Genomic DNA, 27621 nt, shown 5'->3' with positions numbered 1-27621 from the left:
CCCCAAGGAATGGAACCGGCCTTCTATGGACTAAGACCTCTGAAACCATGAGTCCTCAAATAAACTTTTCCTCCTCTACAATTTGTTCTGGTCAGATCTTTTAGTCATGGCAGCAGAAAAGCTGACTAAAACACCCCTTTTTTTTTCTTTGTGAAGAGTTTCCACCTTTGGATCACCATCACCACAGTAGTCACCATTTGTGTAGGTGACCACTATACAGAGGATAATAAAGGTTTTTTTTGGAATAAAAAACCATCCAGCTGAATGCTACTGTTTGACCCAGTGGTGGTGGGTGATTATGGGTGTTGAGAAAGGTTATCCTGACAGATATATGCAGAATGTTTTGGAGCAAGACCAGCTAGCCAGCAATTGCCACCATCCAAGTGTGAAGTTACAGGAGCATGGGAGAGCCTGTCCTGCCCTGGTGGTTCTGCCAAGGAAACAATGCTATTGTTTTGTAGTCAGTTAGAGCTTAACATTGACTTTCAAAGTGGTATGGGGAGATTGAGGCAATTTATGCCTAATTTTTTGATATCTTTTTGACATCTTAAGAATTGGAAACATATCTTTTTGCTATTTGTCTACTCAATTATACAAGACAGATCAAGTGTTAATTCTCACTGATTTGGAGTGAGAAGGAGCTAGAAGTAGGCTCCTTTATGCAGGGCGGTGGGAAGCGGGGGGATTCACTTGGAGAACCCAGGCTCACAAAGACAAGAGCACACCTGTGTTCCCAAGAACCAGGGGCAAAGAAATAGGATGCATAGAACTCAAGATGAGCAACAAATTATAGCTCTTCTCTGTTACAGTCATTAGGCTGCCATCAATGGTAGGAAGAAGGGGATAAAATTGTCTAGAGAGAGAAGGGGAGCAGGAGGTATAATGGGCAGGAACCAGGTACTTCTCTGGTTGCCTTAGACTTTCTATGACATTCTGACATTTGGACATTTTGTCCCATACATTTGTAGGGCCACCTAGGAGTAGCTCTGATCTTGACCAGATGATATGGGTATCCTGGGCACAGTTATTTCTGATGGGGAAAAATCAAATAAAGAGTAGCTAATGAAAGTGCATGTGTGAGAATTAGATGGATGTGTGAGAATTAGATGGATAGGGATGGAGTGTGTCTTAGTTGGTTTGGAAGGTTACAACAAAAATGCTTATAAACAACAGAAATTTATTGCTTACAGTTCTGGAGGCTGGGAAGTTCAAGATTAAGTTACCAGCAGATTGGATTTCTGGTGAGGGCTTCTTTTCTGATGAATAAGTGTTACCTTCTTGCTGAGTCCTCACATAGTAGAAGGAGCTAGCTGGCTATCCAAGTACTAAGGGTACTAAGGCCATTTGTGAGGGAAGAGTCCCCATGACATAATCACCTCCCAAAGGCCCACTCTTAATACCCTTGATTTGGGATTTGGGCTTCAATATATGAATGGGCTGGGGGCAGGGGGCACAAGCATTCATGCCAGGGCAGTATGAGAATCAGTTTGCTATGCATATGTGTTTGAATTTTGCCAATGTATTATTTTTAAAAATATAGTTAAGTTTCATCTTTTCAATAAGACTTCTGGAACTCACAGACAGAACTAGTTTCAAAAATATGACTTCAAATGTGTCTTTAAAAAAACCTCAACACTTTATTAATAGCCATTCAAGGACTGGGGATGTAGCTCAGTTGGTAGAGTGCTTACCTTGCATGTACAAGTCCCTGAGTTCAAGCGTGTGTGCGCACACACACACATACACACACACAAACTATATATATATACATACACACACACACACACACACACACACATATATATATATATATATATATATATATATATATATATATATATATATTTCATCCAGATTTTAGTGCACCGGCTTGCAGGAATCATTTATAGACAGATGCCTCTATTTTTAGCACTTGGTAATATTTGCCATGACAGAGAAAATAAATGCTCAATAACCATCCTTGATCCTAATAGACCAAACAAATACAAACTCTATTTATCATCATTTGTGTGTGTGTGTGTGCACATGCAGTACTAGAGACTTTTTTTTCTTAACATGGCTCATCAGCCTTCTTTTTTTAAAAGAGAAAGAGAATTTTAATATTTTATTTTTTAGTTACATTTTAATATTTTTTTTTTTAGTTATCGGCAGGCACAACATCTGTGTTTGTATGTGGTGCTGAGGATCGAACCTGGGCCGCACGCATGCCAGGCGAGCGCGCTACCGTGTGAGCCACATCCCCAGCCAGTACCAGAGATTTAACCTAAGGGTGCTTTACCATTGAATTATACCCCTAGTCCTCTTTTATTTTATTTTGAGACAGGGTCTAAGTTTCTGAGGCTGTACTCGAAAATGTGATCCTCCTGCCTCAGCCAGAAGCTGGGATTACAGGCATGTGCCACTATGCCTAGTGTATTTACCATTATTTATTTATCTTTTTTTTATTAGAGCACTACAATAATATATAGTAGTTGGGCTCATTTTGACAAAATCAGATACACAAGAAATTTAATTTCAATCCCTCCCCCCAATTCTAACCTTTTCCTCACCTTCCCCCACCCCCATTCTCCCTCCTCTACTGATCTTCCTTTTGCTCCTTTATTAATTTATTTTTGATTGATACTTTCTACATATACATAAAAGTGAAATTCCCTCTAGTTTACATTTATGTATACAAATAACATGATTTTGTTAAGTCCATTCTATATTTCCTCCCCTTTCCCATCCTTCCTTCCTCCTTCTTGATCTCCTTCCTCTACTCCACTGATTTTTCCCTTTATCTGTATGATATCTAATCCCCTCTCCGGACCTTCTTTCCCTAGCTTCCACATGAGAGAAAACATTTAACTCCTGATTTTCTAAGTTATTGACCATTATTTGAAGTGATACAAGTGACAAAGCAAATTTCTCGCATTTTTATTAGATTATACAACTAAGGATTTTATTTTCAAAAGAAGTTTATAAATTTATTTTTATTACTCTCAATATATTTCACCCCTGCCACTCCTGAAAAGTTCCCCAGCTCTTCCGCACCCATGTCTTGCATAACTTTGTCCTGCCCATCACCTTCTCCCATCTCCTTTCCCCTTATGCTACTGTTCCACTTTCTCCAAAATTAGCCCATGGACAGCCATACGCTAGCTCCTTCAAGCAAATGCGTCCAAGGCCTTGAGTACCAGCTCTTCAGGGCTCAACTGCGTGCCTCATCCCATACCTTCTCTCATCCATCATCCATCACTCTTGGTTCTGCATCCACTTCAGGAATCACTGAAATCCACAGCTGGGTAAATTCTAGCTAGCAGGGTGTCAGTTTTTCCCCTGACTTTCTGGTCAGATAGGCCTAATGTACACACTGGCTCTCCCCCTGTAAAGGCTCCCTAACACTCAGATTTTATGGATCCTGCATATTTTATTTATTTGTTTATTTATTTATTAGCAGTTCTGGCGATCAAACTCAGGGCCTCATGCCTGGTAGGCAAATACTCTACCACTAAGCTACACCCTCAACCCCTCTGCATGTTTTGAGCAACAATGTAGAGGTGGTTACAATTTATGTTTCATTTACTCTGTTTTACTCACTTCAGCGTATGGGAAACTGAGTATTCAGTATTTCTGAAACTCTGATACCACATCAGATATTTTTCATCATCAACAACAAAAATGCTTTGTGACAATGCATTGAAAATGTTTCGTACTGCTTTTTCCTTTCCAAATTCCTAAGGAATGTTAACCAGTGGAATAGTTGATCTTCATGAGGAAAATACCACTCCTCTGCTGTCAAATGCACATACACAGACCCACAGCCAATCCAGGGTAAAAACAAAATAAATGCTTGCTTGAAGAACTCTTGTGGTGTCAATGCTCTATGGCCACTGAATCAAATGCATCACCAGGAAAAGTCATCACATGTTTACTAAGAAGTGTTTTTTTTTTTTTTTTTTTAAACTGGGGATTGGACCCAGGGGACCTTTACCACTGAGCTACATCCCCAGCCCTTTTTATTTTGTATTTTGAAACAGGGTCTTGCTAAATTTCACTGGCTGGTCTTAAACTTGTAATCCTCTTACCTCAGCATCCTGAGTAGTTGGGATTACAGGTGTGCACCACCACACCCTGCTGAGAAGTATCTTTCAATGATTTTAACCGGTATGACCAGTCCAGTTAGATTGGATGGATGCAGAAGGGGAAAATTAGCTTTCATGGCAATATTTACACCATCTTTTCAGAAACAAATTAGCATTAAATTTGCTTGCTATGGCTATTTCATAGCATTCCAATATTAGTTTCATCTTGATTTGTAACTTGTCTTGTGGCTTCTAAGTCGAGGAGTCTAATTAAATAATTTTAAAGTAATGATTTGTCAAAGTAATTAATCAGAATGTTTATAAATTTTGTGCTATTTTTCTCTCTCTCAACAGTATAAAAGTATCAGTTTGGATTCTAGTTAGGATTAACAAAACATCAAACAAACAAACAAACAAAACAAGACATCTTTTCACTTGAAAAACTGTAACACCTAGGGGAAAAAAAAGAGAAAAGAATAGTTATAAAACAAAGTGTACAGATCCTTCAATTTTTATGTTTGGGAAGAACAACAATAAGTAGTTGAAAATTGGATTGGTAAACTACACAGTTATGAAGAAGTACAGTTGAGTATTTTCCTAATCTCCCTCGGCATCTGAGTCTTCATTCATGAAAGAAGATGGGTGAGATCAGGGGGGTTTTGCTTGTTTTTTTTTTTTTTTTCTTTCTTTAATTTGTTGATGTTGTTGTAGTGGGCATTCTACCACGACCTATGAGCTATATCCTCAGGCCTTTGTTTTTCATTTTGGAACTTGCCCTTCTCTTCCCTCAGCCTTTGCTGGGATTACAAGTGTGCGCTACCTCACCTGGCTGAGATCAGAAGTTTTTAAAGATTTTTAGTGGAGGATTAAAATGTTCTGAGAGACACATACACATGTACATGTAGTTTTAGTGTGGTATAAATTTATAAGGTCAATGCTTAACACTTGCTAGTAAAGCAAATCTATTAGAGCAATTATGCCATCTTGGAGAACACAAAAAATTTGAAATTGCAGATAAAAGATGACAGTTAACAGACTCAGAATGCAATTCATATCTGGATTTTGTTTTGATTGTACAGCATAATAAAATTCTAAATTGGAAAGTGGTAAGAGGTTTTTGTCTTATTTTTATTTCTAAAATTCATCTTGCAATTTGAGGATGGACCTAATATATTTTAAGGTTTGCACAAAAACTGGACAACCCAGTTCATTCACTGGTATTATCTAATTTGTTAAAATTTAAAGTTTGCTACTTAGCACACCTGAATGTGTGTGTGAGTGTGTGTGTGTGTGTGTGTGTGTGTGTGTGTCTGTGTGTCTGTGTGAGCATGCATGTGTGCATCCCTGTGTGTAACTACCCTATGCTGAGTTCACTTTGTCAGGCATAGTGCTATACATGCTCGTGCCTTGTTTTACATAGAAATTAGAGTGGAAGTGTCATAATATTAACTTTAACTTTAGGATTTAGAAGGATAAGGAAAAATAGAGAGAGAATTAAAGAGGTTAGATAATTCTGCCTTAGATTCCCTGAGTTTTAAAATTACTATTTTTCAAAAATTTTTAAGATGTGATTTTAAGTGTTGCCTATTTTGACTTTTGTCATTGTAAAGAAGTAGCAAATGCTCACCAGATATTTAGCCTGATTTGGTAAAAATAGTAACGCAAGTTATTCTCATGACAAAACACAATAGAATTAAACATATATTATCACTTGTGGATTATTTCAGATATCTAATTGGAAAACTACACTTAAATGAAAAAAATATTTTTTTTCTGAATTTATGATGTAGTTCTCTCTCTTCCAGATGCTTTCAGTTTTTCTGTTGTTGCCCATTAAGTATGCTGAAAAGCAGAAGTTTAATTTTCTAACAATGACAATGTGTTTTTTTTTTTTTTATCAGAGTGTCTCTATGGTCATTCTCCACAGCCTTCAGTGCTTTGAATTTTGTGTTAGGCAGCAGCACAAAACTGAAGCAGTCAAAGTAAATGAATATAAACAGATGATTCTTCCAAATAGCACTAGTTAGTTATAAATGCAGAAAAAATCAATAGATTTCAATTTGGCATGTTGAATTCAAGCTGCAAGTGACTCTCAAATCAGGGAGTAGAATATTTAAAATGTCCTAATCTACCACATTCTCATTTTCTAATAAAAAGAAAAACTTCATTGATGGCTATAGCACTTTGACCTAACATTCTCATATTCAAAAGCCATGCATATTGAGTGTTAAAGGATTAAGACACGGGATAAAATGTATTAACTTGAACAATTGTTCAATCCTAGGGTTCCATGGAACACAGTTTGAGAACCACTGGACTGGCTAATTTTTCCTCTTTGATTGATTACCTTTCATTTTATTGATCTTACCTTTCAGGAAATAACAGCAGGGTTATGCTATAGGGATAGACCAAGGCTTAAATGTCTTAGGGTCATCTCTTGGGATCTAAGAGAGAAAGCAAATTAAATACTTAATACAAATACCATTGCAATATTTTGCCAGGAAAATTATATCAGATCTTTAAGCTTTGAGAAATTCTGATGGGAGGAGGCAGGATTTTCCTGCTTCCTGGGGAATGGGACTGTGTCATTTCTTTCATATGATAACTCTTAAAATTTAAGACAGTGGGTTGGTGTTATGATCCCTGCTGCACTTAATGTTGCTCAGTAAGAGGATACTTCCATTAGTAATCTATCTTCTTTGCTTTCCAGGTATGAATTCCAAAGAGAATCATATATTCTATGAATTATTTGGGGAGGGACTTAATGGAAAGGGTCTAAGCTGGGAGGTGTTGCTTATGCTAAGACTCTTTTTGCAGTGTTACCACAGTGCTGTCAGCATCATTAGCCAAATAATTTGCATGGCACTGTATTTGGCTAGTTAAGTCCCAATCCCTCTTCACTATCCTGGGCTACAAGCTGCAAGAATTTGACTTGTTTGTCTTTCTTCCTTATGATTCTGATGTCTATCTCCTCTGCTGATAATTCTTTCCTTTAGGTTTGACCCCAAAGCAGAACACATATTCCTTTCTTTCTCTATTGTCATGTTTTCCTTTAATGGGTTGGTTGACTTTTATTCACAAGGATATTTTATTTATTTTTTGCCTTTGGGAATTAAACCCAGGGCCTTGCACATGCTAAGCACTGAGCTATATCTCCAGCCCCAGAAAATGTGAAAAACAAAACCAACTAACCACCTAATGACAGAAAGTTATATAGAGATTCCCAAAAGCTTTTCTCCTACTCATATGATTTCACAAAAAATAACAACAACAATCCCGCAGATGGGATTCAGTGATAGAGTACATGGGACCCTTCACTGAATCCCAAGCACTGCAAACAAAACAAGAAAAAGCAAACCAAATCAAACAAAGAAAGACAAAATAAATTCACCTCAATCCTGCCTTTACAATGTACAATCCTGTACATTTACAAGTTCTATTCTTACTTTGTGGTCTGTGTATTTAAATGTAAATGAAGGGCTAGGTTTCCCTTCCCTTTGTCTCTTCTTACCTGCTCCTGTGGAGTTGTACAGTTAAGTTCTTTTAGAACTATATCCTGTTCTCCCAGGACTGGGTCAGACACTGGACAAAGCTCCTCAGTCTAGTCTAAGGTTGATTCAGATCAGGTAGATTCTGCTAAGGAAAGGGACTTTTTAATCTTCTAAACCCACTTCCTATTCTTTTCACCAGATGTGGACTCTTGGGGTACCTTTCTTTCTGGGCTTAAATCAATCTCATCCTCATGCCACCCCTCCCTTCTTCAGTCCCACCTATGCCTTAGACCTTTGGGTGAGGACATACCTTTCTTTCTTGGTCTCCAAAATTGAAGCCCTGGGACTTATTGCATTGCATTGATCTTTGGTGAGCTCCCTCCCTTCCTTCTTTACCACCATCTTTTGCTTGGTGCTATCTTCTTCTACTCTCCTTTTCTACCTTGGTTGACTTTTTTTTTTTTAAAAAGAAATCTTTATTTTATTAATTTGTTTTTATGTGGTGCTGAGGATTAAACCCAGTGCCTCTCACACATGCTAGGCAAGTGCTCTACCACTGAGTTACAACCCCGGCCCTGCTGGTTGACTCTTGATAGCTACAATTATAGTAATACATTCACTTTGAATGTCAAGACCAATTCCAGTTTTAGTTAAAGGTCAGCTTCTAAAATAAGTCCTGGGCCCAATTTCATGGGTGTCATGGTCTACTAACATTGCTAGTTGACTCAGTCCAGGATTCATCAACATCATCATCATGATGCAGTATTAGATTAAGTCTGCAGGCCTGAGTTGTCCAAACCTTGCACATTCCCCCATCCTCCAAAGAAAAAAGGCTTGATCCTTGCAGTTGGTTATCTAACCCTAAGACTTTGGTAATATCCTGCCTAATAGCAATGTCTTCTGCTTGTCTAGAGCATTGGGACACACACTTTGACCTCTGGAGAAGTAGTGATCAAACAAGTTCAGCCAGCAGGCAATTCTTTGCCTATATAATTGACTCTCAATAAAAACCAAGGCTTCCCTGGTTAGTAATACTCCATACATCTTCACACATAGTATTGCTAGGAGAATTAAGTGCTGTTTGTGTGATTCCAATTCTAGTATCTGGTTCCTGCTGGACTTTGCCTTATGTACCTTTTCCCTTGGCTAATGTTAATCTGTATCCTTTCACTGTAATCAACCACAACTGTGCTTGTAACAGCTTTTCTCAGTTCTGTGTGTCATTCTGCTAAATTATTGACTCTGAGGATGGTCTTGGAGATCCTTGATGCAATCGTCATCTTCTCTGCTGTCATCTTAATCATCATCATCAATATATATTGACCATTTACTATGTGTGGGACCACCTGCTGGATGCCTTATATGTTGTTATGGTTTTGATGTTATGTGTCCCCCAAAAGCTCATGTGTGAGATAATGCAAGAAGGTTTAGAGGAGAAATATTGGGATTTAATCCTGATGGGATTAATTGGATTACCAGTACCTGAAGGCAGGGAGGGTATGGTTGGAGGAGGTGGGTCATTGGGGGCATGTCTTTGGGACATATATTTTGTATCTGGCAAGAATCTCTCTTTACTTTTGGATCATCATGTGAGCTGCTTCCCTCCACCCCACTCTTCTGCAATGATGTTCTGCCTCACTTTGAGCCCCAAGAATGGTCCTGACTTTCTATGGACTGAGACCTCTGAAACCATTAACACCCAAATAAATTTTTCCTCCTCTACAGCTGTTCTGGTCACAGCAGGGAAAAAGCTGACTAAAGCATATGTGTTATTCAATTCTCACAACAGCCCTGTAAAGTTAATAGAATTATTCTCTCCAATCCTCCAAGCTGCACTCCATTTCATAGATAAGGAAACTGAGTGACCACAGAAATTAAATAAATCACCAAAGGTAGAGCTGAGGTTCAAACCCAACCTCCTCTGACTCCAGGGTCATGTCTTTATCTGCCAACCACTGCCAATTATCTGCCAACCACTAAGCTAAAACAGCTCATTGTAACTCCTTTCCCTGGCCAGATAAAACGACTTTCTATTTTTCATTCTGCATTTCTTATGCCCTTTCTTAAACTGAGGACTGCCTCCAGCCTTGTCTCCTTTCTTTTAGGAGCTCTCTCTAGCTCTGCTTCACCCAACCTAAGAAGTAACTTTTCAGAGACCAGGTGGAAGAGTTTTCAAATACAAAATATACATTTGAGGGGCTGGGGTTGTAGCTCAGCAGTAGAGCCCTTGCCTAGCACCCGTGAGGCTTTGGGTTCAATCCTCAGCACCACATAAAAATAAAGAAATAAAATAAAGATATTGTGTCCAACTATAACTAAAAAATAAATATTAAAAAAATATACATTTGATAACAGTATCAGAGAGCTGGAGGTGTGGCTCAGTGGTGGAACACTTGCCCAATAAGTGCAAGACCCTGAATTCAATTCCCAGCACCACAAAGAAAACAAACCAACAACAAAATGGTTTCAGAGAATCCCCCTTCAGTAGTAGTAAGAACGGCTACTGTGTAAAGTGTTGCCAGGCATTGCAGGGAACAGATTCAGACCCTGTGTCCTGGGATAACCATGTTTAAAGGGGAACCAGTTTCACAGGCTGTTAGAGTGCCCATAAATCCTCTCCCAGCAAGAGAGGCAAGAAGAAGAAAGTGATAAAGAATGAGCATGCACCTGCCTCTGTGTGTGTGTGTGTGTGTGTGTGTGTGTGTGTGTGTGTGTGTGTGTGAGTGCATGTACTCACGTGCAAGTGTCTCATGGGAACAGGACAGTAGGAGGTGCCTTCTCTGAGGAAGGCACCATGGGAGATTCTAGCCTGAGAAGTCAGTTCTTGAGTTATTCAGCCTGCGTCTGTGTTCCATCTCAAAAAACCCATGTGACTGAGGCATGTTTATGCTGGTATAATTATCTGTAGCTTAGATTTTAGCTGAACACACTGGCGACTGCATGTTTTTACGAGTTGCAGTATATGAACCAGAGCACATGAATGCAGTCTTGCAGGATTGGCAGTATGTCACCCCTGCTCAAAGAAATCCAGGGCTGTAGAAGATAAGGGACCGAACATATTTCCTGGGACTAGTGTTCTGGGGAGAACCAGCTGAGATCAGTGTGGTAAAACCAAGCTACCCATAGGAGTTGACATGCTCCTGTGCCTGTCCTTCTTCATCTGGGAGGAGAAGGATCCCTTTATTGAACTAAACAGGTGGAACTTTTAATGTTGCCAAATCTCTCTTGAGTCTGGGCATCTAGAACTGCAAAAGAGGAGGGGAGAAAGAAGGAGACTTGGGGATGGCAAGAGAGGAAGTGCTTAAGAGGGAGGAGGGAAGGGGAGTGAAGACTATTTTAGGATTTATAGGGAAAGGCAAAGGTCTCCCAAGACTACACACTGGCCAGTCTTTTAGAAGAGCAGGGGTAGGACAGGCCTGGCCACTTGGAATGGAGTACTTATCTAAAGATGAAAAGGCTCCCCCCCGCAACTAAATTACTAAAAGCAGGCCTCAGCTGAACATAGCTGGTGGTTGTGAGGATTCCTCATGAGTCAGCATTATCAAAATGTGGTGTGAACTGAAACCTGTTTATAAACTTCTTCCTAGGCTGATTTTCAGGTTCTAGCTTTCAGAAGATGAAAGCTGAATCTGCCAGCTGGCTTTACATAACCTTGCACCATGGCAGCCCATATAAACTACATTGCCACCTCTTCCAGCCTGAATGCTGGTGGTTGAAAGGAGGAACTCATGCATGCTTGGCAAGTGCTCCTCTGAGCAATACCCCTAGCACTTCCCCCTCCCCCATATTCTACTTTTTTGGACTTAACAAATGCTTCTTGCTACTGTAATAACAGGTATAAGATTTTTGTTTGTTTTCATCTTCCCTATTGCCAAATTCTCCAAGGCAGCATTTTTCTAAATTTTTCTCCTCCTCTTCCTCCTCCTCCTCCTCCTCCTCCTCCTCCTCCTCCTCCTCCTCCTTCATCTTCTTTGGTACTAGGAAACTGAATCTGGGGTACTTTACCACTGAGCTACATCCCCAGTGCTTTTTTTGGGGGGTGGGGTGGGGGTATTGGGGATTGAACTCAGGGGAACTTGACCACTGAGCCACATCCCCAGCCCTATTTTGTATTTTATTTAGATACAGGGTCTCACTGAGTTGCTTAGCGCCTCACTTTTGCTGAGGCTGACTTTGAACTCATGATCTTCCTGCCTCAGCCTCCCAAGTTACTGGGATTAGAGGCATTCAGTACCACACCCAATCATTTTTCTAATTTTTAAGGCTGTGAAATCCTTCATGTCTCCATGGCTGAAAGATTAAAAAAAAAAATCAAATGACTGTTTCTAAGGAGAAGTCCTAATTTGAAAGTGTGAATTATGTATCTTTTTGTATATCTTTAAGGGAGAGTTACTCCTTTTTTTTTTTTCTTGTGGAATTTTAAATGGCTGTACAAAACACATTTTCCAAGAAATACATTTTTTCCCTCCTATTACCAAAAAGGAAATTGCATAGATGATATTTCTGGCTGTGTTTGGCTAGGCCATTTTGCCCTGCTGGGCTCAGAGCAGAAACTGTCACCAGCAATACTGTTCTCACTAGAAATTAACCTCCTAAGAAAGGACCTATATATAAAATATCAGTCAACAACTTGGTGATCAAGTTGACCAAAACTCAAACAAGTAGAAAAAACTTTTGATACAGTAAATGCTCATTCAGATAATTTTTTTTATAACAAAAATGCCCTAAGCTTCTTACTAATGCCTGCTTTTTGCAGAAGCCAATTTACCCATGAAAATGAGGTTTCTAGTTATGAGTGGTTATTTGTTCTGGCCTCAGCAGGTCAACTTGATTTAATGTGGAAACACTTTTTCAACCTTGTGGGAGAGGCATATTTTGAATAAGGTCATTAATAGTTATGGGTATTTGGTGAAGACCTTAACACTAATATTTACAGAGTGACTCGTATTTGCATAGTATTTTTACATGCATTATTTATTTAATTCCTAGGGGAAAGTACAGAATGTTTTACCATCATTCCTGTTTAAGAAATAGATCTAGGCAGGCCATTATTTACCTTATGGTAGGACAAGGTTATTCAAAAAGGAGGTTTTGAACTTTCTAGTGCTCATGTTCTAGTACCTAGACCCCTGACTTTCTTACTCATCAGAACAAATTGTGTTTTTATAATAGTATCCAAAGGCCAAATACAAGTGTTATTGTGTGTGTGTATATATATATTGCATAACACATGTTGTGTGCCAGTTTGAATTGTCATATATTGTCATATATTTCTTTTTTCTGTTTTGTAGTGCTGGGGATTAAACCTGGGACCTCACATATACTAGGCAAATACTTTACTACAACTACAACTCCAGTCCTGAATCATCACACATTTCAACTAAAAAACCATGTTGTAGTTTGATCCAGTTATTTAAAAATGTCAGTTCTGATATGGGTTCAAGATTTGTTCCAAGATGCTTTCAAGAGATGGGTTTGTATGTATGTATTATATGTCAAAATATATTATGCTGTCATGTATGACTAAAAAAAGTAAAAATAAATCGTATGGCAAAAAAAAAAAAAAAAAAAAAAAGGGAGAGAGAGATGGGTTTGTGTTAGCAGCCAGGCCCACGGGAACTTCGGTAGGAGTGCTGTGGTCCTAGAGGAGTGGAGAAATTCTACCTTGGAAAGATGTGAAGAAGCAGACCTGGGAAGTGGTGGAAGACAGTTGCCAGGAAAGCTGCTGATTGGCAGAAGGACTATCCAGGTTTCATCATGCGGATGTGCAGACAATAGAGTGGCACATGTGATGGTTCAGATATGAAGTTTCCCCCCAAAGCTCGTGTGTGAGGCAATGCAAGAAAGTTTAGAGGCGAAATGATTGGGTACTGAGATCCTCAACCTAATCTGTGCCTCAGTCCTCTGCTAGAGATTAACTGGGTGGTAACTATAAGAAGGTAGGGGGTGGCTGGAGGAGGTGGGTCATTGGGGGCTTACCTTTGGGGTTTATATTTTGCCTCTGATCTGCAGTGTGTTTTTTCTGCTTTCTGGTGCTATGTCCTTAGCTGCTTTCCTCTACTCTACCATTCCACCATGATGCCCTGCCTCACCGCAGGCCCAGAGCAATAGACTCAGCCATCTATGGATGGAGACCTCTGAAACTGTGAGAGCCAAATAAACTTTTCCTCCTCTAAAATTATTCTTGTCAGGTCTTTTGGTCCTAGTGGCAAAAGAGTTGACTAAAACTCCACACATCTCTATTTTCCTCTCTTCTCCAGGGAGAACAATGATTATAGTCTTTCAGTTTCTATCAGAGAGGCAAGACTAGAGATAAGAAGGCCCACTTTTGAGGCTTACAAAGTCCCAAGCTACTTTGAAGTGGTTGAATATGTTTCAGGACCCTTGCACTAGCTATTCTCTGCCCAGAACACAGCATTACCAGATTTATACTCTCTCCCTCACTTCATGCAGACCTTGGCTCAAACGTGAACACCCCTGGAGAAAACTTCTCTAACAAATTATCTACATTCATCTCTCCATCGCATTGTAGCCCCCTACTGTTCTATTTTGCTTCACAGTATTCAACACACCTGAAATTCTATATTATGTTTGTTTAGTTATTTCTGTTGGCTTCCCTAAAGGAATGTAAACTCCATGATGGAAGAAAGTGTTTTGCTCACTTGTTCTCCAATTGTGCTTGGCACTTGGAAGATGTTTAACAAATAATATTAGATGAATAAACAGTTACATAATGAGTGACCAAAGATGAGACCCCCATCTATGACCCCTCTGACTTTAAGAAAAAGATTAAGGCTAAGGTAGAAAAACATTCCGTTGGTGCACCGGGATAACCCAGAGTCAGCCACGCACTTAGAATTTATAGTAATTATCTTTCTCCCCTGCTATTCTAGAAACTCCTTAAGAGGACCAACCTATAAGACTGATTCATCACCATCTTCCTGGTTACCTCAAACTATGCAGAAAACTTCTGTGATTTGGAAGGCTGAGGCAGGAGGATTCCAAGTTCAAGGCTAGCCTCAGTAACTAAGGAAGACCCCATCACAAAAAATAGAAAGGGATGTGGTTCAGTGGTAAATTTTCCCTGGGTTTAATCCTTGGTATCAAACAAACAACAACAAGAAGAAAGTATGCAGAAAGGAAGGCATCAAATTAATGTGTTGGATTTGGGTAAAACATGAAAAGCGGCTGAGGGTTAACCAGCTGTGAAAAGGAAGATGCTTCCAAGTAGAGGGAAGAGCAAGGCTGAGGCCATGTGGCAGGAGATAGCAACTCAGTCCTTAGTAAAAGAACAGACAGAACTAACAAATATGACCAGGATAGAGTCTGGTGAGGCTGGAGAGGTGGGTGGGTGCTGCCATGCTGAAGGTTTGTAGGCTTGGTGGGCAAGGTATTTCACCTCTCCTATAAGTAATGGAATGCTTTTCATCTGTGAGTGTGCTAGAGGGACATTGTCAATTTTGTCATCCCACAAACCTCTGGCTGCAGGATGTGGAGAGGCCACTGAGGAATTCGCCTTGACACAGGCTGCAGATGTGGAGTTGGATTTAGGGTCTCTGGAAGGTAAATTCTACAAAGGCTGGGGTCTCTGTTTCATTTGCTGCTATCTTCCTGGCATTGGTCTATGGAATAATTCCTGGCACACAGAAGTTTTACCCAATGTCTGTTGAGTGGAAGATGTGGTGGTTAAGAATGAAGGAAATGTCCTTGGTTTACACCCAAAAGACTTAAAATCAGCATAATACAATGACTCCCCACATCAATGTTTATAGCAGCTCAATTCACAATAGCCAAACTATGGAACTAACCTAGATGGCCTTCAACAGATGAATGGATAAAGAAAATGTGGCATACATGCACAATGGAATATTACTCAGCCTTAATGAAGAATGAAATTATGGCATTTGCAAGTAAATGGATGAAGCTGGAGAATATCATGTTAAGCAAAATAAGCCAATCCTCAAAAACCAAAGGCTGAATGTTTTGCTATATGGATCTAATTCACAATGAGGGGTGGGCTGTGGAAAAACAGAGGTACTTTGGATTAGGTAAAGGATAGTGACAGGAGGGGAGGGGGTAAGGAGGGTAAGAAAGATAGTAGAATGAATTGGACATTATTATCCTATGTACATGTGTTATTACATGACCGGTATGGTTCTACATCATGTACAACTAGAAAAATGAGAAGTTATACTACATTTATGTATGATGTACCAAAATGTACCCTACTGTCATGTACAACTGATTAGAACAAATAAATAAATCTAAAAAAAAAAAGAATGGAGGAAATGGACTAGTTCAAGGGATTTTGACAGAGTTAAAATTAACAGGAAATGGTGTAGGACTGGCTGCAGAGTACGAGGTAGAGAGATACCAGGAGGACTCCCAGGTTTCTTATTTATGTTTCTTTCCTTTCTTTCTATTTTGGTGATGAGGATTGAACCTACAGCTTCATGCACACTAGGCAAGCATTCTACCCCTAATCTACACCCATAGCCCCTCTTGCGAATGTTTCTCTATGGATGGAGAGTATTGCCATTTCTGGAAACAGGAAATAGCAGAAGATTCTATATTTTGTGTTTCTGGTCCTCTTTTTAAGCAGAATTAGAACTTCCTCCTCTCTGCTCTCCTGGGGAGGCCCCACTGAAGCTGTTCTGTTCTCTTCTGGTTGCTCTGTTCTCTGAGCCATTGAACAGCTGAGGAGGGGGGTCTAGAGGACAGCACAAAGTAACTCTTGGATCGCTGAAGTCTTTTTGTGTGTGTGTGTCCTGGGGATTGAACATGGGGCCTTATGCATGCTAGGCAAATGCTCTACCACCGAGCTGCATCTCCAGTCCTTTTTATTTTGAGACAGGGTCTCACTAAATTCCCTAGGATGACTTTGAACTTGCAATTCTCCTGCCTCAGCCTCCTGAGTAGCTAGGATGACAGGTGTGAGTCACTATGACCCATGAGGACATTAAAAAGAAAAAAGTTAGAAGTGCTTTTGCTTTTGGGATATAAGCTACCATGTTCTATAGTTACCATGTCATGAAAGAAGTCAGGAATGGGCTGATAATGGCTCTACAGACTAAAATCAGCATAGAGAAGGGGTCTTGGTATATAGCTTGCCAGTTCCTTGGCCCTACCCATTAAGGCAGGACCAGCCAGAGACAGTTGATGGTCATGACTGCTGTGTTCAATGGGGCTGGATGAACTCAGAACCATTGACTTGGAAGAAGACTTCGAGGGAAGTTACAGAGTGACTGGTATTACTGTAGTACAAGAAATGTTGCTGAGTTAGATCTGGAGATGGAAAAAGGAGTGGATCATGTAAGGGAAAGAAATGAATAATTATGATGCTTCCCTTTAAGAAATAGCCCTTCATTCTTCTTTTACTCTATGGCTGGTTGTTTGAAGAGGTCTGCTAAGTATTGGATTTCTTTGAATAGAAATGTGAAAACAAACATTTAGTTTTAGGAAATAGAGAATCAGCTCTTTTCTCTTTGGGATGCAGTGCACTACAGTAGTACCAGACAGCCTGGGTTCAAATCTTACCCCCACCAGCTAACTGTGTGATCTTGGGTAAGTCATTATGCCTCAGTTTTCCCAATATTAAGATGAAGAAAATAATAGACTTAATAGAGTTGTTATGATGATGAATGAGGTAGTATATGCAAAATGTTTAGTAGGTGCTCAGTCAGTACTAGCAGCTATTATTATTTAAATTAGGAACATTTTAGGAAATTGTCAAAGGGCATGTTTGAGGATGTCTCAAACGTTGCGTATCTGTCATTTCCAGCAGGTTGGGATTGCCACATGTGTCTCTGACTAGTCCTATCACGTGGGCATGACTGTCATGAAATGGGTTGAAGTAGGAAGGCAGAGGCTGGCAGGGAGACCACTTTGTTTCTAAACAGCAGGCAGATGGTGTGTATTCTGTTTGCGCAGGAACATGCAGGATGACATTATCAATTTCGCCTGTATGACACAGAGGTTATGTTTTGTGTTTGTTTTGTTGTCGGGCAGGGCAGGGTAGGTGGCAGAGAGGGAGGGAATACTTACTGGAGTTAGCAAGTTTGTTGTTTCCCTTTTAGCTATTTGTTTTCGTTTGTTTGTTTGTTTGTTTCAGTGCTGGGGATGGAACCCAGGGCCTCAACCATGCAAATGCTCTACCACTGAGCTCCACTCCCAGCCTAGTTATTATTTTTTTATTTGGGGGGAGGTACCAGGGACTGAACTCAGGGGCACTCAAACACTGAGCCACATCTCCAGCTCTATTTTGTGTTTCATTTAGATACAGGGTCTCCCTGAGAGTCATTGGGATTGCAGGTGTGAGCCACCACCCCCAGCTAGTTATTAGTTTTGGAAGCATGACAAATGATCTTACTTCAGGGCTGCTGAGATGGTTAAATTAAATAACACATGGGGAGATGCTTTTTTAAAAAAGTACTTCATATATACAGTATTTATTTGTGTGATTTGTTTTTATCATTTTATAGTTTGATTAGCTAGACACAGATAAGGTCATAAAAAATTTACTCCAGAGGTCCAAGAAGCACAAAATAGAAAAATCGAGTTTTAGGAAAATAGATAATAATTGCATACCATTTCTGTGAACCGATCAGCACAAGCCATTCGAACTTGTTCTGGCGTGGCTGGGCTCTTCACCGTGAAGTTCTCCGCTGCATCTCTTTCTCTGCGCACTGCAGCCACCGCATCCATGATGGCAAAGAACACAGATGACCCCAGGAACATTCCAGACTCCCCGAGGCCCTGAAAAAAAGCATATTTGTTTTAGAAATTTAGACTTTAGCTACTAGAGGGCAGAGCCAGGTCTTGTTCACCATTATATCCTCAACTCATGACATAAAGCTTTGCACAAATTGGTTTTCCATGAATGTTTGTTGATTGACTTATTGATAAAATGAACCTTGAGTACTTTTTAAAATCCCGGTATTACCTAAACTTCTCAGATCTTTAATCCTGGCTGTGTTAAGCCTTTGTTCTCTAGGAACAAAGGTGGTGGTGGGGAACCTATTTAGTAAAGATCATTTAATGGATTGAACTGGCCAAATTCATAAGCAGAGAAAAAAATGCCTAAGTATGATTCTAGGATCTGAGGAGGCAGGGTGCTCTGGAGCACTTAAGAGAGTTCGCAAACTTCAGTCTGCAAGGAACAGGCAGGTGATGCAAGTGAGTGAAGTGAGCAGCTGAAGGACAATAAGGAGTAGTGGGGGTGATGGTGAAGTGGAGGTACTTATCTAAAGGGGGCCACTGTTCCTTGTCTTCCAGGAAGATAGTTGAAATTACCAGGTCATCCAATTTCTGGTATTTGTATTTGTTTTGTTTTGTTTTTGTGGTACTGGATTGAACCCAGGGGTGTTCTCCCACTGAACCATATCCTCAACCCTTTTTAGTTTTTGAAACAGGGTCTTGCTAAGTTTCCCAGGCTAGCCTCTAACTTGGATTCTCTTGCCTCAGCCTCCTGAGTTGCAGGATGTACCACCACAGCCATCTAGGTATTCGTATTTCACATCTTTGGGCAAAGTTCAGTCAGTGGGCTATCAATTTGCAATTTCCCAGTTAGAGAGACTGAGTCTGAATCCTAGGCTGTATCCTCTGTTTCTCTAGGTAGATGAGATCATCTCTCGAAGCCTCTCTTCCTTTGTCAATGAGACGCAGGCAGTGATGCCTACCTTATGGGATGTTGTGAGGGATGAGTAAATTCAGAACACAGTGCTAGGGCTGGTACCCGGGGGTCCTTTTGTAATTACATAGAACACTCAGCAGAGGACCAAACCCATGATTTTCTTGGGTCCTCCTGGGAGTGGTTGGCGACAACCACGAGCACTCAGAGTTTCCCAGCTGCCTTATAAACTCTTGGTCTGAAAGATGCTCTCTGTGGGCTCTGAGCAGCCTTTTGCTTTTGCCCCCTGGAGTGATTTCAACTCTAATGAGACTCTGAAGCCCCTTTGATTCTCTCCCTTTCAGATTTGCCCTGGCCTCATCTCCATACACCCAGAGGACATTCCTGGGCTCAAAGTGGGATCCAGTTTGGAAACCATGTAATTCCTGCAGATATATTTGTACTTTCTTTCTTTTTAAGTCAATTCACCACTCCTAGCAAATCGTCTCCCAAAACATTTTAAAGAAAGCTTTACAAAACATCTCAGATCTCAGTGAAGTTTTCCTCTGAGGGAGTTTTTTTACATAATTTGCAATGCAAACAATCTCGACCTTAATTTTAATTTGTAATTTCATTATGTTAGCCATTATTAAAGGCTGGCTTATGATTTTGCTTCCTGACATGATTGACATTTGGAGTCAGATAATATTTTGATTTGGAGCTGTTTAGTTGCAACCCTGGCTTCTGCCCACTGTCAGTAAAATCCCTTCACCCCCAGTCTTGACAACCATAATGTCTCTAGATATTGCCAGTGTTCTTTTGTGATAAAATCACTTTCCCATAGACACACACATTGATATCCACTGTTCTTAATTCATTTCTGGGTGTGGCTGAGGACTGAGCCCCACAGAGGTGAGTGACTTACCATAGGGGGTGGTGGAGTTGGGCAGGAACCCAGGTCTTCTGAGGCCCCTGTCTAGAATTCTGTCCAGAATACCATGGTTTTCTGAGATTTCAGTAGCACTATGCCTTCAATCCCACTTAATTTTGTAGTCTTAAAGTTTTTTTTTTTTAACAAAAACACTATTCTCTGAAGAAGGCAAAGCTTTTTGATGAATCCTGAAGTTTTCAATAAGAGAGGATATTAATAAACTCCTTGGCTATGATCGCCACTGGGTGGATCATTCATCTTCCCTGAATCTCAGTTTTTCCTAGTTGATTCACCTCCATGTGGTTTGGTCTATATAACAACTAACATTTATGTGTTATTTTGTCCACTGACTTACTTTGGCTATGTTACAGGATCCGTGGTAATTTTGGATGCTTACCTTGGAGGAATAGATGGTCAGTGGGGTTTGTGATGATGGCAAGAGGGAGACATTGAACTCCTCTGGGACATCTGTGATGGTTGGAATTTTGTACTCATCTGAGCTCCGTGAGTACAGGACACCTTCTGGGGAATACTGCAGCTCTTCAGTTGTATACAGGCCCATTCCCTGAATAAACGCACCTTCAATCTGCAGGGGGATAATTTCAAGCTTTGTGACATTACAGCCTTTTATGAAGGCCTTTTTCTGCACCACAACTGTGTTCAGGAAGGGATATCTCTTTAAGTGGGCTAGCACCTACCTGCCCAATATCAATGGCCGGATTTAGGCTGCAACAGGCATCCATGACAATGTCCGTCCTGGTTTTCTGCCCAAAATAAAAATGATCTCCCCATAAAAACTTGTATTAAAAAATACAATTTTCAAGTTTATTCAGACAGTCTCCAGTTATTCCCAAACTCCAGCTGGTGAATTAACACTGCACTGAACTCCATCAACATTGGAGGTGGCAAGACATCTGCTAAGCTCTTCAAACTGAGTACCAGGACTGCCAGTGACCCTGGAAGAACTTTTCATGGTTTTGACTCCTCTTAAGGGACTCCAAAGTCTACAGCATGTTGGTGTGTTTAAGTGAGTCACTTAGTAAATAATTGAGCTTGGTTGTGCATCTAATTTCAACCTGGATTTATCGTTGTAATGGAATTCATGAGCTAATCTAGTCCTCATGATAATCGGACGCAGGTGGCATTATTGCCATTTGACTGAGGAAATCATGTAGCCATGATGTCATGTATGAGTTAGGGGGCTTGCAAGATCTAGGAAGGTATCAAAGAAAAATGTTGAGGCCAACCTAGACTTTGCTACTCTACTTTCTACTCTGAGAAACAGCACACTAATCTGGCCCTTCTGTTTCGGCACAGGGTATGTGCATGCAGGTTTTTAGAGAGTCACAAGGAGCTCCCAAGTGTCTATGGTCTATCTCAGGAATACCTCTGGGGTTTCCTTCTGCCCCTGTTTCCAGTCCTTATTCAGGTAATGTCATTCTCTGTTTGAGTTTAATACCTGTTCTCCTACTTCCTATCTAGCCTTCTGGGTTTGGCATTCCTTTTGACTCTAACCTTGGCCTCTCAGGCATTGGGACCAGCCTTTATCTATCCTCAGCATGGAGAGGGAAGGGAACAGGCTATACCTCAGTGTGGGCCTTCAATTTACTTCTATCTTGAAACCTGATATGCTTTGCATTATGGGAGTTGGACAGGGAAAGAGATGACTGTGCACTAACACTGAATCAGTGGCCTGCGTTAGTACACTCACCACAAACATAGTAGCAATAGACATGCCTTATAACTGGCAACAGTACGCCTTCATTTGCTTTTTCTGAATTCTCTTTAATTAAAAGAAGTTTTGCATCTTCAAGGAATCAATTATTTTAAGGGATCAAAGTGATACTGAAATTATTGAACCTTTAATTATAAATGTAAGCTGGAAGGAAGAAGGAAGAACACATTTTAACTTTTTTGGCACCATAAATTCTGGAAGATCTTTATGTGGTTTGTTTCTTTAGAGATTTATTCTGAGAGCCTCAGAAAGAATTGATACTGTGCCTCTCCCCTGACTCAGGCAATGGCAAGGCCCTACTGAGGTGGATGGCGCAAGGCGTCCATCCTCTGGAGGAGCGCAGTATGTTTCTGGGAATGGGCTGATTTGTTTTTGTATTCCTTTAATAAGTATAGTCGTGATTTCTCATATGACTATTAAGTATGAAGGAAAAATCATGACTTTCCTAATTAATGCAACTACTTCTAAAGCATAGATCTGTTTGCTCTAAATGAAATGATTCAGCTGTGGAGCGTAAATTGTTAATGTCTAATGAAAAACTCCCTGTATTCCTGTCAAGGAAGTTTTTGAGAAATTAAATTAAAATCTAGAGAAGAAGAATTAATGTTAAGAAGACAGATTAGTGCTTAGTACTGGGCAACTTGTTCTTGTTCCTGTGCACAATGGTTTGTGCTCTTACTCTTGTTTGATTAAAATTAATAACAAGTCAACCACTTGCCATAACCATGGCACCGGTTCCAGTCAGTAAGTCAAGAAAGAATAGTCAAGGTATAGGCCAATAGTTTGGGACATTTGTACTATTATTAAAAGTTAACTAAGCAGAAACAGCTCAAAGCAAAATGCAAACTGAAAGTACAAATGCTTGCTTATGCATAAGCCAAGATACATTCTTCTATTTTAATTGTAGCTACGTAATATTTAGTTTCTTTGAATGATTCCTGTTTTGTGACCACAAAGTACTGTGAGCCTGCCAAAATGAAAAGTATATATGATCAACTTCACAAGTAAAGATTGGGATCAACATCTTCACTTTGGTGTCTATGTTGTTTCTCTACCCCCTCTTTCGCCGACTCTTCACCATCCATTCGTCTCCTGAGACCCCCTGTTGGAGCTGGTCTCAGACAAATTGACAGATTTGTCTGTCAATGGCCTGAATGTTGCATGGGATACAGAAAATTATTTGTTATTTAGTTGAAATTCAAATTAACTGGGTGGTCTGTATTTTTGTTTGCTAAATCTGGCAACATAACTATCAGAGTATGGTGTTTGAAAACTGGTGTGTACCTAAAAACAGCTTTCCATCAAATTGGGTACAGGTATGAAGAAATACTGACATTTGGGCTTTGAAGGACCCTAGAGCAGGGCGCCCCAGGTTAGTCACATGCTGCAATGTGCTGTGCTAATATAATTATCTAGGTGTGCCATGATGTGAAAGACGGTAGGAAGCACAATCAGATGAGCAATCTGTGATCACATGAGTTTGCTTCTTAAAAATGATCTAGAATAAAAATGGAGACACGATATTAACATACCCTGAGGATACCCTTGAATGGAATGTGAAGACGACTGCTTTCCAGATGGCCCTTCATTCACTGTATTTTTAAATTTTTTATTTCATAAATTTATTTGATTTACTGTATTTAAAAAAATTCATATAATATTTAAATTGGTGGAGAAGTTAACCCAAAATGGGACAGTAAAAGACATTTTGATATATTTTTATGTTAGTATTTGCAAAGCCCTTTCTATTCTACATAAATTAGTCATTTCTATTTTTGGGCAAGGTTGCCAAAAGGTTTTATTGGAATAATTTGTGTATAAAATTAATTTAATTTTTTTTGCACTGGGGATTGAAACCAGGCCACTTTATCCCTGAGCTACATCCCCAGTGCTTTTTATTTTTTTTGTACATGGAATTTAAAAGTGTAAGTGTCATTGGTGCATCCCATAAACTTTCTAACAATTTAACACATTTTCATTGTACTATCTTCTATTTAAAGCTTCTATAATCTCTGTTCCTAGAATGGTACCTGTAGTATTCTGAGGGTGTAAGTTGTTAACTTTAGGTTAAATGCAACTCTGTCTCTAATAAGTTTCTCTAATGCTCAATTAAATGCCAAACATGAAAAATATTTTCACACCTTCCTTCTCCCAAGTTTTTCTTTAAAGATCAGTAGTACCCTTGGGAAAATGGACTTTAAGAAACATTAGCCCCTTGGTTTGTGCTTTCAAGATATTTACTTAAGACTATTTGCTAAATGCCTTATATCTTCAGATGAGAGAACTTGTACCTCCTCAAGAAATAGAAGCTTCTGGATAAAACTTTGGAAAAATGATTTTTTGCTGAAAGTGAATAAATATATTTAATACATTAGTCAAATTTGGACTGTCATGAACAATTCCTTCTTGACCATTAAATGGTCTTTTTAAGAGGAAATTACAAGACAAGGCTGGATCTCTGGACATTCCAATGGAATTGAAAGAATCTTGACACTTATTTTTCTATTCTTTTCATTCTTTTTGAGACAGGGTCTTGGTAAGTTGTCCAGTCTGGCCTTGAACTTGCAATCCTCCTACCTCAACTTCCCCAGTAGCTAAGATTACAGGTGCACGTCCACTACGCCCAGTTGAACTGAAAAAAAAAAAAAATCTTATTTTTGTTATCTGAGTGTTATATAATAATGTTGAGCTACTTACTGTAAAATGCAATTTTGTTGTTGATTTTACTTGTCAAGAAGAATATTAGACTTGACTTACCTTGTGAGCACCAGTTAGGCAATCAATTTCAACTTCAGAACAGGCAACTCCATAAACATAGTATGGAAATGGGTCTCCCTCCCCCTTCTCCCAGTCCATGAAGGCCTTGTAGCCTCTGAGGGAAGAAATAAAACCCTTTAGCTTGGGAGTGGAAGGTGAAAACAATAATGATTCATTTTAAAAATTATCAGAGTTTTATGATAGTATTTTATTTGATGGCGGATGTTCATTTAAACTGGCTTTTTTGTTTGTCTGTTTGTTTTAAAACCAAGAATTGAACCCAGGTACATTTAGCTAGAATCACATCTCCAGCCGTTTTTATTTTTTATTGTGAGACAGGGTATCACTAAGTTGCTTAAGGCCTTGATAAATATATGAGGCTGGCCTCAAACTAGCAATTCTCTTGCTTCAGCCTTCTGAGCTGCTGGGATTACAGGAGTGTACCATCAAGCCCACTGAAATTGCTACTATGTGTTTACAACCTACCTGGTTATCGTTTGCCTCATTTTACTTCCTGTGCTACACAGGTAGAAGAAGCCAATGGACTCTTTTGGCCTGGACCTCACAGTGGGTCTCCATGTTGAAATCTGAAGTTTGAGCTCAAGCCCTGCCAGTACATTGGAAATCTCAATGGATTTTAGTCAAGTGTTTCCAGTGGGACCTACAGACTGTGTTACCCAAAGTCATAGGGGACAGATGATAACTCAGCCTGGTTTTTTAAAAAAAAAAAAAAAGAAAGAAAGAAAGAAAGAAAGAAAAGAAAAGAAAAAGTGGGGCCAGTAATTCAGAGTTGTTTTTTTTTTTAATTTTTTTAAGTTGTTGATAGACCTTTATTTATTTATTTAAATGTGGTGCTGAGAAACGAACCCAGTACCTCACACATGCCAAGCAAGTGTGCTACTGCTTAGCCCCAGCCCCAGTAATACAGAGTTTTAATTTATGCTGGAATGTGTATTCAGACTGAGGGCTGGATTGTCGTCTTCCTGCGTAGATGAACTCAGGAATTTGGAACTCATTGCATATGTGCACTGCGCCAGGCTGTTGCCTATTTCCCCCCCATGACATTGCTTTGCTATTTCATTTTGTGTGTGCATGTGTAATTTGATGGTTTATTTCAACAGATTATAAAAGCAATGGCTTCTACTTCTTCTTCTTTTTTTTTTTTTTTTTTTTTTTTTTGTGGTGCTGGAATGGAACCCAGAAGTGCTCTCCCACTGAGTTACACCCCACCCCCACCTTCAGCTCTTCACTTCTTGAAAGTGACTACCAGTTCTCTTTGTTCTATTCAATTGGCTTGCATTTACCAAGACTCTCCCCACTGACAGACACTGCATAAATGATGATTATGATTATCACCTTGCCCATCATCTTCTGCCCTGCTAGGAACTCCAAAAGAGAAAATTTCCATCATAAAGAAAGGGAGGTTTGTGCAACTCAGTTGCAAGTTATTTCTAATGATAAAATATTCCTACTACTCACAATAAAGGATATAGTAAATAATGGTTAGATAAGTCAAATTGAGTTTTTTAGGCCTAATATATTTTTATTATTAAATATTTCTTTAAAGATAAATCAAAGGCCTATGTGAAATCACAGAATTTTGAGTTTAGAAGAACTTCAGCAACCATACAATAAAATCTTAATTACAGATGAGAGAATTTAGGCCCAGAGCAACTGGGTTACCTCAAATTTTCTTAGCTGAGTTAAGATACTTTAGTTTTAAGGCTTGGGCAGGGGCTCAGCGGTAGCACACCAACCTAGCATGTGTGAGGCACTGGTTTTGATTCTCAGCACCACATATAAATAAATGAAATAAAGATCTATTAACAATTTAGAAAACTTAAAAAAAAGATACTTTAATTTTTACCTGAAGTATCCAGTGGCTGAGAGACTGATTCTTTGCTCAAAGGCTGCTTCTATCTGCAGAATGGGCATATGTAGTCGATATACCATTTGATAAGTAAAAATGAAAAAAAGTCTATATTATCAAAATTGACATCAGATTGTTGCTGGTGCTTTGCCCTTAATAGTATACTTATCATAGTAATTTATCCTCGGCTGGCATCATGACAATTTCTCTCTGATTGAGTTTCTTTTCTTAAATTTATTTTTTTTATCTTGTTTGTTCTTTTTAGATATACATGACAGTGGAATGCATTTTGACATTATATACATAGATGGAATATAACTTATTCTAATTAGGATCCCATTCTTGTGGTTGTACATGATGTGGAGTTTCACTGGTGGTATATTTATTCTGATTGAGTTTAGAAGTTTGTATTAAACAAAGGTAAACTGGAAACCTGCTTCATATTCATGTTATATGGGCTAAATTCACAAGTTATTTGGGCTTCTTTTCTAAGTGTTAAAATTCTAGTAAGTATATGTACATAAGTATGCCCTGGCATACCTTTCTCAATCTTTCTGCCCTTTCACAGAAATCCACTCAATTGGAGAATAACTTTCTCGGGGGAAGAAGCATGCTGTAGCACTGTGACAGAGACTTAGAGAAACTGTCCTATGTGGACTGACTGTGCGCTACTGTGACACTCTCTAAGCACTGCTTCCGATTATTTCCTCATTTGTAATAACAAATGCAGAGGAACACTTACCCAGTTTTCCCATGTGCCTTCTGGATTTTTCTTAATGATTGGCTCAAGGCGTTTCAGAAGGATCTGACAAGCATTCTTAAAGAAATAAAGAAGACAGCCACATCAATGTTTATAGCAGCTCAATTCACTATAGCTAAACTGTGGAACCAACCTACATGCCCTTCAACAGATGAATGGATAAAGAAAATGTGGTATATATACACAATGAATATTATTCAGCCTTAAAGAAGAATGAAATTATGGCATTTGCCATAAATGGATGGAGCTGGAGAATATCATGCTAAGCGAAATAAGCCAATCTTCAAAAACCAAAGGCTGAATGTTTTCTCTGATAAGTAGATGCTGATCCATAATGGCTGGGGCCGGGTAGGAAAGAATAAATGAACTTTGGATTGAGCAGAGGGGAGTGAGGGAAGGGAAAGG

At 39.4% G+C, this 27621-nt stretch overlaps 1 protein-coding gene across 1 annotated transcript in view; it reads right to left on the bottom strand.

Annotated features, from left to right (window-relative positions):
- Positions 1 to 4495: 4495 nt before the first annotated feature.
- Positions 4496 to 27621, bottom strand: part of LOC113194323 (aldehyde oxidase 2) — a 77885-nt gene continuing 54759 nt past the window's right edge. The window contains exons 30-36 of the mRNA XM_077795046.1: positions 27199 to 27273; positions 26454 to 26506; positions 24587 to 24701; positions 20793 to 20858; positions 20492 to 20680; positions 18143 to 18310; positions 4496 to 4516 (exon numbers count right to left, since the gene is read on the bottom strand). Of these exons, the coding sequence (XP_077651172.1) occupies positions 4496 to 4516; positions 18143 to 18310; positions 20492 to 20680; positions 20793 to 20858; positions 24587 to 24701; positions 26454 to 26506; positions 27199 to 27273 (687 nt within the window). The remainder of the gene's footprint in view (positions 4517 to 18142; positions 18311 to 20491; positions 20681 to 20792; positions 20859 to 24586; positions 24702 to 26453; positions 26507 to 27198; positions 27274 to 27621) is intronic.

The sequence above is a fragment of the Urocitellus parryii genome, chromosome 1 (genome assembly GCF_045843805.1).
Source record: "Urocitellus parryii isolate mUroPar1 chromosome 1, mUroPar1.hap1, whole genome shotgun sequence".
NCBI lineage: Eukaryota > Metazoa > Chordata > Mammalia > Rodentia > Sciuridae > Urocitellus > Urocitellus parryii.
Note: the sequence above shows the minus strand (reverse complement) of the source record. Positions and strands in the feature narration are given on the sequence as shown.